The sequence below is a fragment of the Aplysia californica genome, unplaced genomic scaffold (assembly GCF_000002075.1).
Source record: "Aplysia californica isolate F4 #8 unplaced genomic scaffold, AplCal3.0 scaffold00006, whole genome shotgun sequence".
In the NCBI taxonomy this organism is placed as follows: Eukaryota; Metazoa; Mollusca; class Gastropoda; order Aplysiida; family Aplysiidae; genus Aplysia; species Aplysia californica.
Window position 1 is genome coordinate 144,586 of NW_004797276.1, and position 12,027 is coordinate 156,612.

The 12,027-nt window shown below is 36.9% G+C and overlaps 1 protein-coding gene across 6 annotated transcripts in view; it reads left to right on the forward strand.

The window, feature by feature from the left end:
- The window catches only part of LOC101845968 (exocyst complex component 6B), a 45,376-nt gene that overhangs the window by 9,329 nt on the left and 24,020 nt on the right, over positions 1-12,027 (forward strand). For 2 of the 6 annotated variants that reach the window (XM_013080540.1, XM_013080547.1), the window contains exons 4-12: positions 173-218; positions 770-974; positions 3,663-3,806; positions 4,504-4,572; positions 5,330-5,413; positions 6,039-6,085; positions 8,313-8,433; positions 9,061-9,096; positions 9,941-10,054. In XM_013080540.1, coding sequence (XP_012935994.1) covers positions 173-218; positions 770-974; positions 3,663-3,806; positions 4,504-4,572; positions 5,330-5,413; positions 6,039-6,085; positions 8,313-8,433; positions 9,061-9,096; positions 9,941-10,054 — 866 coding nt within the window. The remainder of the gene's footprint in view (positions 1-172; positions 219-769; positions 975-3,662; positions 3,807-4,503; positions 4,573-5,329; positions 5,414-6,038; positions 6,086-8,312; positions 8,434-9,060; positions 9,097-9,940; positions 10,055-12,027) is intronic. The other 4 variants (XM_005089397.3, XM_005089398.3, XM_005089396.3 and 1 more) reach the window with 3 other exon arrangements.

The following is a 12,027-nucleotide window of genomic DNA, read 5'->3' on the forward strand; positions in this document are numbered from 1 at the left end:
AAGAACTATGACATCTTTATCATTAAAGCATATTTTTCTTTAGCTTATTATTACTTTTCATTACTAAAATGGTCCAGTTTTCTGGACTCTATAACAGCAGACTTTGAGACCAATTTTATCTTTCTTACATCTGATGGAACATTTCTATGATATTTCGTCTCTTTTTTTTCAGTTTTAGAAATGTATGGAAAACTCCAAGAGCAAATGAAGAGCAAAAGGTAAGATTTCTTCAAAGTTGTTTGTGGGAGAATGGGAGAATACTGAAAAGTTTTCTTAATGTTGGTCATTAAGGGGTTGGTAGGTCTATTGCTGGAAAGTTTCATTTAGTTCAGATATAATACGGTTAAAATTGTCCGAGATGGCTACTCATAGTTGAAGAGAAAGAGATTGTTTTAGACAGATGGACAGCTTGGACATTTTCATAATAATACACCAAAATAAATGCAAGGGGGGAACTGGGAAGTGATCATTGTACTTGTGATTGTCTTAACAGATTCCACAAGAGCATGTTCAACTCTATGTTTGATGTAATTTCCATTTTTCGTCCTAGTGGTAAGATGGCTGTGTGCTTGTACAGCTGAATTCTCTTGCAGCATCATTTTATAAGGCCACTCTTTGTCACAGCTGGTGATGCTATATCTTCAACCTGCAGGTAAAGTCTGAAACTACTCTTTTTTTAAAAAGGAGAGTGGCTTCAGTTACTTATCTTGTGTTTTAGTTTCTTTCTGGTTTTTAAAAAACGTTTTTTTTTGTTTGTTTTTCTTTGTAGGTATTACCCAGCTCTGAAAACTCTAGAGCAGCTTGAACACACCTATCTTCCACGAGTGATAAACCATTGGTTTTCTCAAACAATGGCTGATGCGATTCCAAAATTGCGAGAGCGCATCAAGGAAGCCTCAATGACTGAACTTAAAGACTTCTTGGAGAGTATTCGCAAACACTCTGCCAAGATTGGAGAAGTGGCCATGAGACATGTGAGTACTTACTTTAAGACACTAACTTTGAAGTTTTGCACTTTCAGTTAATAATAGCCTTTTAAAATAAAGTATCAAATGAGGGGAAAAAGTAACAATTGGTTGTTTTCTGATCTCTTAATATTTTTAAAAGAAATAATAATGCGCTCATATGACGTTATGCAGTTGCGAGCGCCGTAAAACCCCATATCAGGGCTGCCTAAATCTACAGATTTTTCCGGTAGATACTGATTCTGGGCCTGTTCTACCGCCATACCGATAAGTTGTCAAAACGACCGGATTTGCAATGGGTGCCGAAAGAATAAAAAGAAAAAAACCCCATTATGCAGTGCTTCCATTCTTCTTTGTTTTTACGGAAATCCGTACATTCCAAAAGTTTCGTACTTATCGCATCATCATATCACCTCCATGCGTTAAAAGAGAGAGAGAGAGAGAGAGAGAGAGAGAGAGAGAGAGAGAGAGAGAGAGAGAGAGAGCAGCACTTGCCTCCGTAACTTGACAGATATTTGCCAGATTGCGCATTTCGTACACTCGACCATTGTCTATCTGTGCCGTTCTGTCGGCAATAGTTTTTCACGTGCATATCGGCAAAAATCTTTCTACTCACGATAGATAATCTTCCTCCTTCTTTTCATTTATTCTTTCTTTCTGTCTGTCTTCGGGTTTTTGCTGCGGCTGGAAAATCTGTGCATTTAATTCATTTATCTAGAAAACAGATTGTGAATGTAGAAAGAAAATCTGTATCGAAGCAAAACATTCTAAAATCTGTCTTGGTCTAGAGAATTGGTCAGTACCAAATGAGGATTCTACGCAGGGGGACTGCGGGAATTTATTACACGGGAATCTGAAAAAAAAAATCGCTGAGACCTGAGAAAATGCACAAAGTCCTCGAAACCAAATCTGAAAAGGCTACTGAGTTCATATTTTACCGTTCACGTTTGTGGTATTACGTTCAGCTTTCCCCAGTCCGAGAGTACGTTTCACGCGAATAAGCGGCTATGGCGGCAGGTGGAAGTGCAAGTGTAATACAGATACTCTATCGGGAAAATCAAAATCTACTTTTGCTTTCGTTACCGCTAAGAATTGTCCGATTGTAGTTTGCTAACAGTAGATTTACAGTTAATAAAAAATTGCAACTTGTAGTTTGTGCATAAAAAACGCAGTGTCGCCATACAAGTTAATTCTATGTTCTCACTGATGTCACTATAATGACCCAAAAAGAAAACAAGCGTCCTCCGATTTCTAGATTGTTGGGCCCGTCATCGTGACCAGTCAGTGAACCTGTGAGAGTTCGTGAGTACGGCATGAGTAAGGGACCCGCCGGTGGTTGTTGGGGAAAGCCTTATCAAAGTTCATTCAAAGTAGGAGCATTGCAGGGCTTCGCAATTGAGTGGAGGTGTTTGACACAATAAAGTCTAGGGCAACAGGAAAAGGCGGTGGTGCAAGAAACTGATGCTAAAATAAAAACTATAAGTGGAAGTGGTTTTGACATTTAACAATCGAGTGCGTAAATGAGGGAACATTAGAGAACTGGCTTGATGATTGTATCTTCAAGGTTGGTGTTCCCGGGTTTGTCGGATTTGTCAGTGATAACAAATTGAATAGTGGCTATGAGGAAATGCCATTTTTAACCCTCGGAAAGCTCTATGTTGGATGCCTATGCATCATGATAGCTAGTTGCTGAATAAAAACTGGTACTGTGATTTAGCATTTCGAAAAAGTCAATACTTAACTTAGTCCATGATGCAGTGATTCACAGATTGCCAGGTTTTCATCATCACTACATCCCACGCTCTCACAGTGCTTCCCGCTCCGGCTCTCAGTACACACTCTCTTTTATTTTCACTTTTTGCTCTGCTGTAAGCCTAACTATAAAGGTTTTTTGTGTTTTAGTTTCTTTCTAGTTTAAAAAAAAAGTTTTTTTGGGTTTTTTTCTTTGTAGGTATTACTGTGATTTAGCATTTCGAAAAAGTCAATACTTAACTTAGTCCATGATGCAGTGATTCACAGATTGCCAGGTTTTCATCATCACTACATCCCACGCTCTCACAGTTGATGTTCTTCTTGCCTCTCCTCGGGGCCCAGATCAGGATTCATTGTGTATTTTTAGGGTAAAACTAGTTAAAATTGTCTGTTATACCTAAGTCACAAAGGACTTATCAGTGTCCTATGCTAGTGTCGGAAAATTTGTTTTAATATAGTTTCTATTGGTATGGGCTAGCGGTTTGAAGTCAGTTTGGCAATCACCCTGCACTCAATTCCAGATTCAATACTGAATGATAGATGCCTTGAACGATAGTCCATAAATTTTTTTTTTTTTTTAAACCTCGCCTCATTTCATGCACATTGTTCATCTTAACTTGTGTGCACCCAAACACCCCCTTCCCCTCCCCACACATATAAAGATGTGCGAGAGCATGCACACATGAACACACAGACACAAACACACACGTGTGGATGCACAAACAAGTTTTCAAAATATAATTACCCAATATCACGGAAAGCAAGCGCGTTCGATGGGGCAACGATAATTTTTTTTTTCTTCTTTGTCTTTGTACTACCTGATTTTGGGCCAAACTACCTGAAAATGACCCTGAATCTACCTGAAATGGGAACTCTGAGGTAGGCAGCCCTGCCATACTATACTAAACTAAAGAAATAATTTCTTTTTCTATCTTCTCTACACAGGCTGCAGAGCAAAACAACATGGATCCGACGATTGCAAAGAAAAAAGTGAAGAAACGAAGAGCACCAGCACCACCAAATCCTTTCACAGGAGAGATTGACTATGAACCTCCTCGTCCCCCGAGTGATGGTGAAGATGCTGAAGAGGTCAGAATGAACTGGTATCCTTATGTGCTGCTAAAAAATTTATATGGCTATTTGTCAATGAAGACGAGATCTTTGTTTTTGCACTTTTGAAAGTCTGCTCTTTAAAAAAAAATACGATTTCCAAATGTTGTGGATGGACTTCTAGCATTAGAGATGAAATATTGAAGAATAGTGCACATGTTATTGTTTAAACAAGTCCTTATTGACTGGTATGATCGTGTTGATGTGTTTGAATTTTAATTCTTTTCTGATGGGTTGTTTTCCTACTGCTATGAAATGAATATATGGAATGGTTTTGAACATGTAAAGACTGACTTCTTTTGACTTTACTTAGATCTGTAAGATATCCTAATACTTATTTTATCTTTTATAGAAATATTTTAAATAGTGTCAGATTTGTTATACGACAGTATTTGCTGTGTAAGGACATTATTACATTTTTAGTCGCTTCACTTCTCTGTGTTGAAAATCATTTCTTATACTGTAGAACTTTATTTTCACCTGCATGGGGAGAACAGTTCTGAATTGGGGATAAAATGTACAAATGAGCAACATTTCAAATCTTTCCTTTAAATATCACAGCAATGTAAATGATATGTTTGGCTTGAGTAGAATGTATGATAGTTTTAATTTGGGGATGTCATTTTGCTACTTTCTGCAGCCATATTAATATATTTGATCAATCTTTTGTTTTCAGGAGCTGAGTGCCCAAGATCTTGTGGACTTTTCACCTGTGTACAGGTGTTTGCATATATACACTGTTCTGGTAAGTGTTGTTGCGTGGGTTCTCAGCATGTGTTCTGGGGTGGTTTGCTCTCCTCCTCCTTTTTTTTGTGTTTGTTATTCTTTTTTTAATACTTTTAATCTTGGGGACGCTAATTTGACCTGATTGTGTTTGCAAGTGCTGTAAAACTGTTATTAAACCTAAAACTAGAGAAGTGTTGGTGCTTGCCGTCACTAGTAGTCTTTCTTATATCCTGACCCTGTTATTTTTATTTTTTTGGTGTTTTTTCTTGGGGGTGTTTAGACGGCACAGTTTGCAGTATTTTTTGTGGCATTCTACTCATTGTTCTTTAAAAATTCTAGTTCTTGACAAATGCACAGCTCAGTGAAATCAGCACAGTTCAAAGAGTGAGCATAAAAATACCTTGAACAAATTAGGGTGCACCCTATGATTTCTTTCAGACCCTTCAATGAAGTACATTAGTTTTCACAAAATGACTATAATGCAGCAATATAATATTTTTATTATTATCTCGTGTCAAGTATGACTGCATGTTGAAAGAGGCTGAAATTGATGCTGCTTAGTAATTTGTAATGTAGTCTGCATTGATTCATCATGTATAATGGCCTTGGTGTGGTCAGGGTCAAGATAGTTTTAGTATTGCCTAAAATCCATTTCATGCTGTCCATTTGTCCTCTCCAAGGTATAAAAACAAAGAATATTATCCTTTACTTTTAAAGAGAAGTTTTATCACCCCTAATTGCTTTTTGCTTCATGCATTTCATCTTCTCATTTTTAGGGTGACAAAGAAAAATTTGAAACTTACTACCGTTCACAACGCTGGAAGCAAGCTCGGCTCTCTCTGCAGCCCCCATCAAACATGGTATGTATATGAGCCCTTTGTTATTTGATTGTGAAATAGTGTTGGGACATCAGTTTTCATTCTTAAAATAAATTATTGTTCAGTCAGTCTGGTTCATTCCTAATGAAGAACATTGTCCGAACTGCCACCAAATCTTCACCCTGGTGGGATTTTGTTCAATCAACTATTTTCACCCCCTATTTCAGGTATAGTTAAAACAAAACGTTTTGCTTCCTGTGTATAGTTATCTATACTGCTTTCTTTCATTTTTGTGAGGAATATTATCTGTACATCATTAAGCAATGTTTATTCTATAAGATAAGATCTGAATAGTAATCTGAAGACTTCTAAAGCAATGATCAATGAAAGCTCTGTTGAGAGGCACTGCATTCTGCTTGCTTGTGTAAAAGATCCTTATTTTCAAACCACCAAAGGACTATTTGTAGGTTCATATATTACCACATTGTAGATTGGCTTACCATAGGAACAATTTAGTAGAGACTTGTTTTCCAGGTATGAGTCTTATTGTCTGGTTTGGTCTGATTATGTGGACGGATAAATTTTTTTGTTTGCGTGGAAAGCTTTCATTGTCTGTGAATCAGCATGTACTTGTCTTAACTGACTTTTCTATTTTTTTCCTCTGCAGCATGAAAGTATAGACCTTTTCAAAAGATACTTTCACGACATAATTGGGTATGTCAGTTCATTTGTATCATGTTTTTCATTTCCTTTATTATTTTCGCACAGCACATCCGTGTTGCTTTTGTTTACTATTTAATTATATAAAAGGGGTTATAATAATAATAATAATAATAAATTGCATTTATATAGCGCATTTCCACAAAGAAGTGCTCAACACGCTGTACAATAATACAAAGACTATATGCAGCGCACAGCTCCTATAGTAATCCTCTCTCTCTCTCTCTCTCTCTCTCTCTTTCTCTCTCTCTCTCTCTCTCTCTCTCTCTCTCTCTCTCTCTCTCTCTCTCTCTCTCTCTCTCTCTCTCTCTCTATCTCTCTCTCTCTCTCTCTCTCCCTCTCCCCCTCCCTCCCTCCCTCCCCTCTCTCTCTCTCTCTCTCTCTCTCTCTCTCTCTCTCTCCAGTACATCCTTGAGTAAAGACAATCCCACAAAGCTTACCCATACACCCTCGCACACATTGATGAATTACACAGTCATAAATGTCTTACAGAACAGAACAGCATGAATAAATGATAATAGATACTGAGGGAACATAATAATATTTGTATTGGGAATGTCGGAAATTACAGATTGAAGGTTGACTGAAACAAATGTGTTTTAAGTGCTGATTTGAATTTTGATAAAGTTGTTGACTCCTTAAGATGAGCTGGTAAAACGTTCCACTGGGAGAGGGTGTGGTGGGAAAAAGCTCTCCCTCTGAGTCTGTGACTTTTGCGTTGGACAGGTCTTAAAAGTCTTTTTGTTGCCGGTCTTAAAGGCAGAGATGGTATATATTCGATGACCATGTCACAAAGAAATGATAGTGCAATGTTGTTGACGCACTTAAAACAAAGAACAATTATTTTGTACTGAATTCATGCTTTCCGTGGGAAGGTTTCCAAACAAAGAATTGCAGTAGTCTAGACGTGAAAGGACAAAAGAAGAGATGAGGGTATTGATTGAATAAACACTAAGATATGTTGACATTTGTCCTATTCTGCGTAGTTCTAAATAAATTACTGTACATAGATGGTTTATATGATGGTGCATAGAGAGTTTGCAGTCAAAATAAACGCCTAGATTTTTCGCTTTATCTGTGAAAAAGAGGTTACCATTCCCAATACATATGTGGTCAAAATTGCAAAGCAATATCCCTGGTTTGGCATTGCAAAACAAAACTCTGGTCTTATCATCATTCATTTAAAAGTCCGTTTGATATCATCCAGTTTTTTTACTTCCACGATACATTATTCCATGCTAGTAACTAGACAATTGAAATTTTTTGGTTAAACAGACTTGTACAGCTGAGTGTCGTCCGCGTACATGTGGTAGTTAATGTCGTGCTTCCTAATTATTGTTTATAGTGTGTATAAGAGGGTTAGTTCTGTTGGGAGGGTAAGTACCACAAAATTGATTTCTTGCGAATGCGCACTAGCAGGAATTTACCCAATTATGGGACTGGAACAGGGAGATAAAATAACCTGCAATTCTTTTTTCACCTTGGGTTTCCGTTTATTTTGTACATTGTATAGAATATGGGAGGGGATTTAGATGTCCCTATTTTTAAAAAGGTTTTTCGAAATGACATTTTCCTTTGGTTAAAACTAACCTTTTCAATTGTTTTGAGAAAATGGGACGACACACTTTGCTTTGAAAAGTATAAAATAATATACTTATATTTGTGATAGACGAGAGGGAGGGAAGGAGCACAAGGTCTATGTTGGAAGCAGATATTGATGTGTACTCGCTAGTATTCAAATGTTTTATATAAAATTTAGCCGTTTTTACTTTTTGAATTGTAGCATAGGACAAACACTTTCATTTCCAAAAGAACGAGACTTTTTTAAAAATTCCCAGAAGTCATTTATTGTAAGGTTGGATACCTTAAGGCAGATTCTTGAAAACCCTTGAGAGTTCAGTTCCACATGCGGAACAGGGATTAACATAGATTTCATGTTATAACTAGCTTCATGACTTCTGCACCATTGATGTGTGTGCAGACTATATACCTGTGTCATCAATGCAATATGTCAAAATGCATTTTATTTGCATATCATCTGCTGTATCTAGTTGGTGTGAGGTTGATGGAGGCTCTGGTGTGGTTTGCTCCTTTTTTTCCTATCAAACATCTATCGTCCTTATCTTTCCTTGTGTTGCGAGTGCCATAAACTTTTACTTAAACTAATATCAATATGTATATGTGTATGTGGTCTCTGCTTATTTAAGCTGTTTACTCACAGGTTCTTTGTTGTGGAAGACCACATTCTGCACACCACTCAGGGTTTGGTCACTCGCTCTCACATGGATGAGTTGTGGGAGAAAGCTGTGGAAAAGATTAGCGCCACTCTCCGCTCCACTTCGGTAAGTAAAACTTTCTTGGATCTTAAATGCTAGATATTATGACAGTTTGCTGTGCTGTAACAAAGCTAGATTTTGTTTGGTTCTTATGAATGGGGAAGTCATATGGGTGTGGTTTAATGCTGCCTTTTAAAAAAAAAGATTTGATATTTAAGCATGTTATCTGAATAGACTTATTCTTGGCTTTTGCAGTTTGCTATATTTGTTTCATAAGTTTTGATGTGAATTGAGTTAAGATTCGATCACTTTTTGAAGACATTTTCAGTTTTTCTGCATGCCAAGTACCAAATTTAATTTCTTAAGTTCTTTTGATGTTAAGACTAGAATACTACTTGATACTTTATCTATTTAATTATTGTCAAATTGAAACACTGTCAGCTTACATTTTGATTCTTCACAAGTTATGTTCAGATGTGTTTGAGTTGCGTATGTTGTATTCTTTTTTTTCTTTGATTTTCATTTTGATCACATGTGTACAGTTATTAAGATGTAGATCTTGGCTTGTAGATGACTCATTATTTCCTGTGCTTTAATTGTTTCTTTTTCATGCCTTTTCTCTGTGTAGTACCAAAGGCTAATGTTCAAGTTAAATGTCTTGTTCAGCTTTGTGTTTCCATTAACCCTTCACAGGCTAGACTGGCTTCTGACCCATGCAGGGGTCTGGAGGTATTGGGGTCAAATTTGTATTCTTGTTATAAAGGCTCATTTTGGATTTCTTCTGAAGTTTCTTGTTGAAAATTACTGTACAAACAATTGGAGAAAATCTGATACCGAGCAGAAAATTAGTTCAGTGTTTAATAGCACCTTTCTATAATCTGCTTTCTCTTATGAACAGCATTGTTTCTTTGATGAAAAATGTTGCCACTGTTTGAGAGTGCAGAAATAAGTATTCTTAAACCACAAGATTTTAATGAAGAATTTTGATACCATAGATAAGTAGTTGCTACATTGTTATAGTGATTTTTAATCTTCTAAACCGTGAAAAGATACTAAGTCATTACGGAAAACTATCGGCTAAATGTTTTTTTGGCTAATATATATTTTTACATGAGAAAATTAAGTTGACCAACCCACAGTACCCACAGGTATGACAGAAGTTCTGAATGTGGAGTATTGTTGCGCTCTATTTATAGGTTTCTAACAAAGTGGTGTTTGTAGTTCCATCGTGTAGCTGCAGTCCATGAATTAGATTTTGGCTAATCGGCTTTGAAGAGTTTATGTTTGTCAGTTACATGTAACTTTATCTTTCCTTTTTTTTTTTTTTTAAAAGGGAAACTTTTCTGTACTCATTCATGTTGTGGATTGGGGGCTACAGCCAGCAGCTTGTGTATTGTTCCTCTACTAATATACTTTCGTCTTCTCTCTACTGGTTTGATTAACTCTTTTCTTGTCTTGGATTGCTGCGCTTAGCATCAGTGTTTATTTCCTTTTTAAAAAATCTTTCATTTTTCTTCTGCACTGCAGTAATGGGGTTTGAAATATTTTGTGTTTGTTTTCTTCCTCTGAGCAGGAGAAACAGTTTGACCATTTTCATCTGAAGGTAGATTCTCTGGGAAATCAAACTGTTCCCAATGATAGTCAGTCTCCAGAAGATGAGGAGGATGAAGAAGATGATGAGGATGAGGTCTCAGAGAGTTGCTCCTACTTTTCAATCTCCCAACTTTGTGTCTGCCCCTCAAGCACTGAACACTTGTCTTACATTTGCCCGTCCTCATGGCTGAACACCATGTATTTTACACCGCCCTTCAAACTGAAATGCAAGAGACTAAATATAGACATTCAAGGCTGCTGGTCTCAGCCATGAACTTGACTTTCAGGAATCTCATGACAGGCATTAGCCACAGAGGAAGAGAATATGGCTTTTTAATTTACCAGTTCCCCCCCACCCCTACCCCTCCCCTTTTTTTCTTCCTGTAATATTTGGATCCTTTTGTAAAAAATTCAGATTAGTTTGTGGGGATATTTTTTAAATTTCATGCTGAAGTAAAGATGACTTCTTTTTACTTGGCAGCTGACTTAGTTAAATATTGGTTGACCTCTATGTCTACTCAGGACTCCTCTTTGTATGTTTGTAGTAGGGTATTGTATCGTCTGAAATATGCACTTGACCTCACCTTCCAAACTCAACTTTAGTCATTGTCAAGTCTTGGAAATAAGCAAGCATCATGCTGCTGTCCATTGTCTTAGTGATTTCTATACAATATAGGACTAACGAGATCAGGAATCAGAGCTTAGATATCCTATGTTTTTACATGTCTTTACAAAGATTAGGCATGTATCTTTGTTTGTGTTGTTTCATAAGCATCTGATTTTAGTCAATAATGAAAGTTTCATCTTTGGCATATGTCAATGGAACTTATTTGTAACTGCGATTTTGACACAGGAATTTTTGAATGATGTATTCTATTTAACTGATATGTATGTAAACTATACTTGAAGACTGACATTATATAGTGGGTGGTACTTGTCTGTTTGAGCACATTGTTACTTAACATGGTACACATCTCCTGCCCATTACTGGTTCCTTTAACATTTTTAAAATTCATTGAGATGATAATTTGTTGCAGTTTATAGTGACTGTTGTTGCACACAAAAAACTACTTTCTATTCTGTTCGAACATGCATGACTGTGTATGAAATTATGACTGTCATATTGTTTTCCAAAAATCTTTTAAAAAAGTTAACACATTAGTGCAAGTTTTCAAGTTGAATAATTACAAAGTTCTTTTGAAGAACTAGAGCAAAGGAGCACAGATATCTTGGTATTCTGCTCGTTTTTCCTTCTGACTCAAAATTTTGAAACTCCTTTTTAACAGTCATGAAGTTATGGGGTTCCTGCTTTTAAAGTTGTATTTCTGTAACTGTAACTGGCTTTAAAAAAAAATAGATTGGAAGATACATTTTTTCATTTTTTGTCTAGCAGATAGTGTCAATTTTTCAATTAGCTCATCTAATGGGGGGGGGGGGGGGGGGGGGGGGCATGTGCTATGTTCTTTGTTCTTCTCTGTCCTTTGCTTTGTGAATGCAGAATCATATAGGTCAACATGCTAGTGATGTTGTATCTGCTTACCTCTGTAGTCTTTTTGCTTTTCTCTTGCCTTTCTGAAATTGTGTATTTCAAAATGTTTAATTACAGTCTCTCTCCCCCCCGCTCTCTTCTCCCCCCCCTCCTCCTCCCCCCCTCATCCTCCCCCCCCCCCTTTTTCGCCTTACTGCTTTCCTCCCGAACCCTGTTCTTTGTTGTAATGAATGATAGTTAGATTTAACATTTATGTGTCTTGCATCATGCTCTGTACCATACAGATAGCATGCAGACTTTCTGCACATAGAAATACTCTGACAGAATAGAGCTCAGTCAAAACAATATTATAAAAATGCAATGCATATCTCATTCCTATAGCATAGTTGCCCACTGTCCCGGGCCATCCGAATTTTGTACAGATTTTCTTGAAAAATCGCTGTTGTCCCGGAAATACGGATTTTGACCGATGGTCCCGGAAAATAAAAACTTGGCAAGCATACTTCTAAAACAGAAAAATTAGGCTTATCGAAGAGGGGAACCAGATTCCTTTGCAATGATGACTGACGACTGACAGT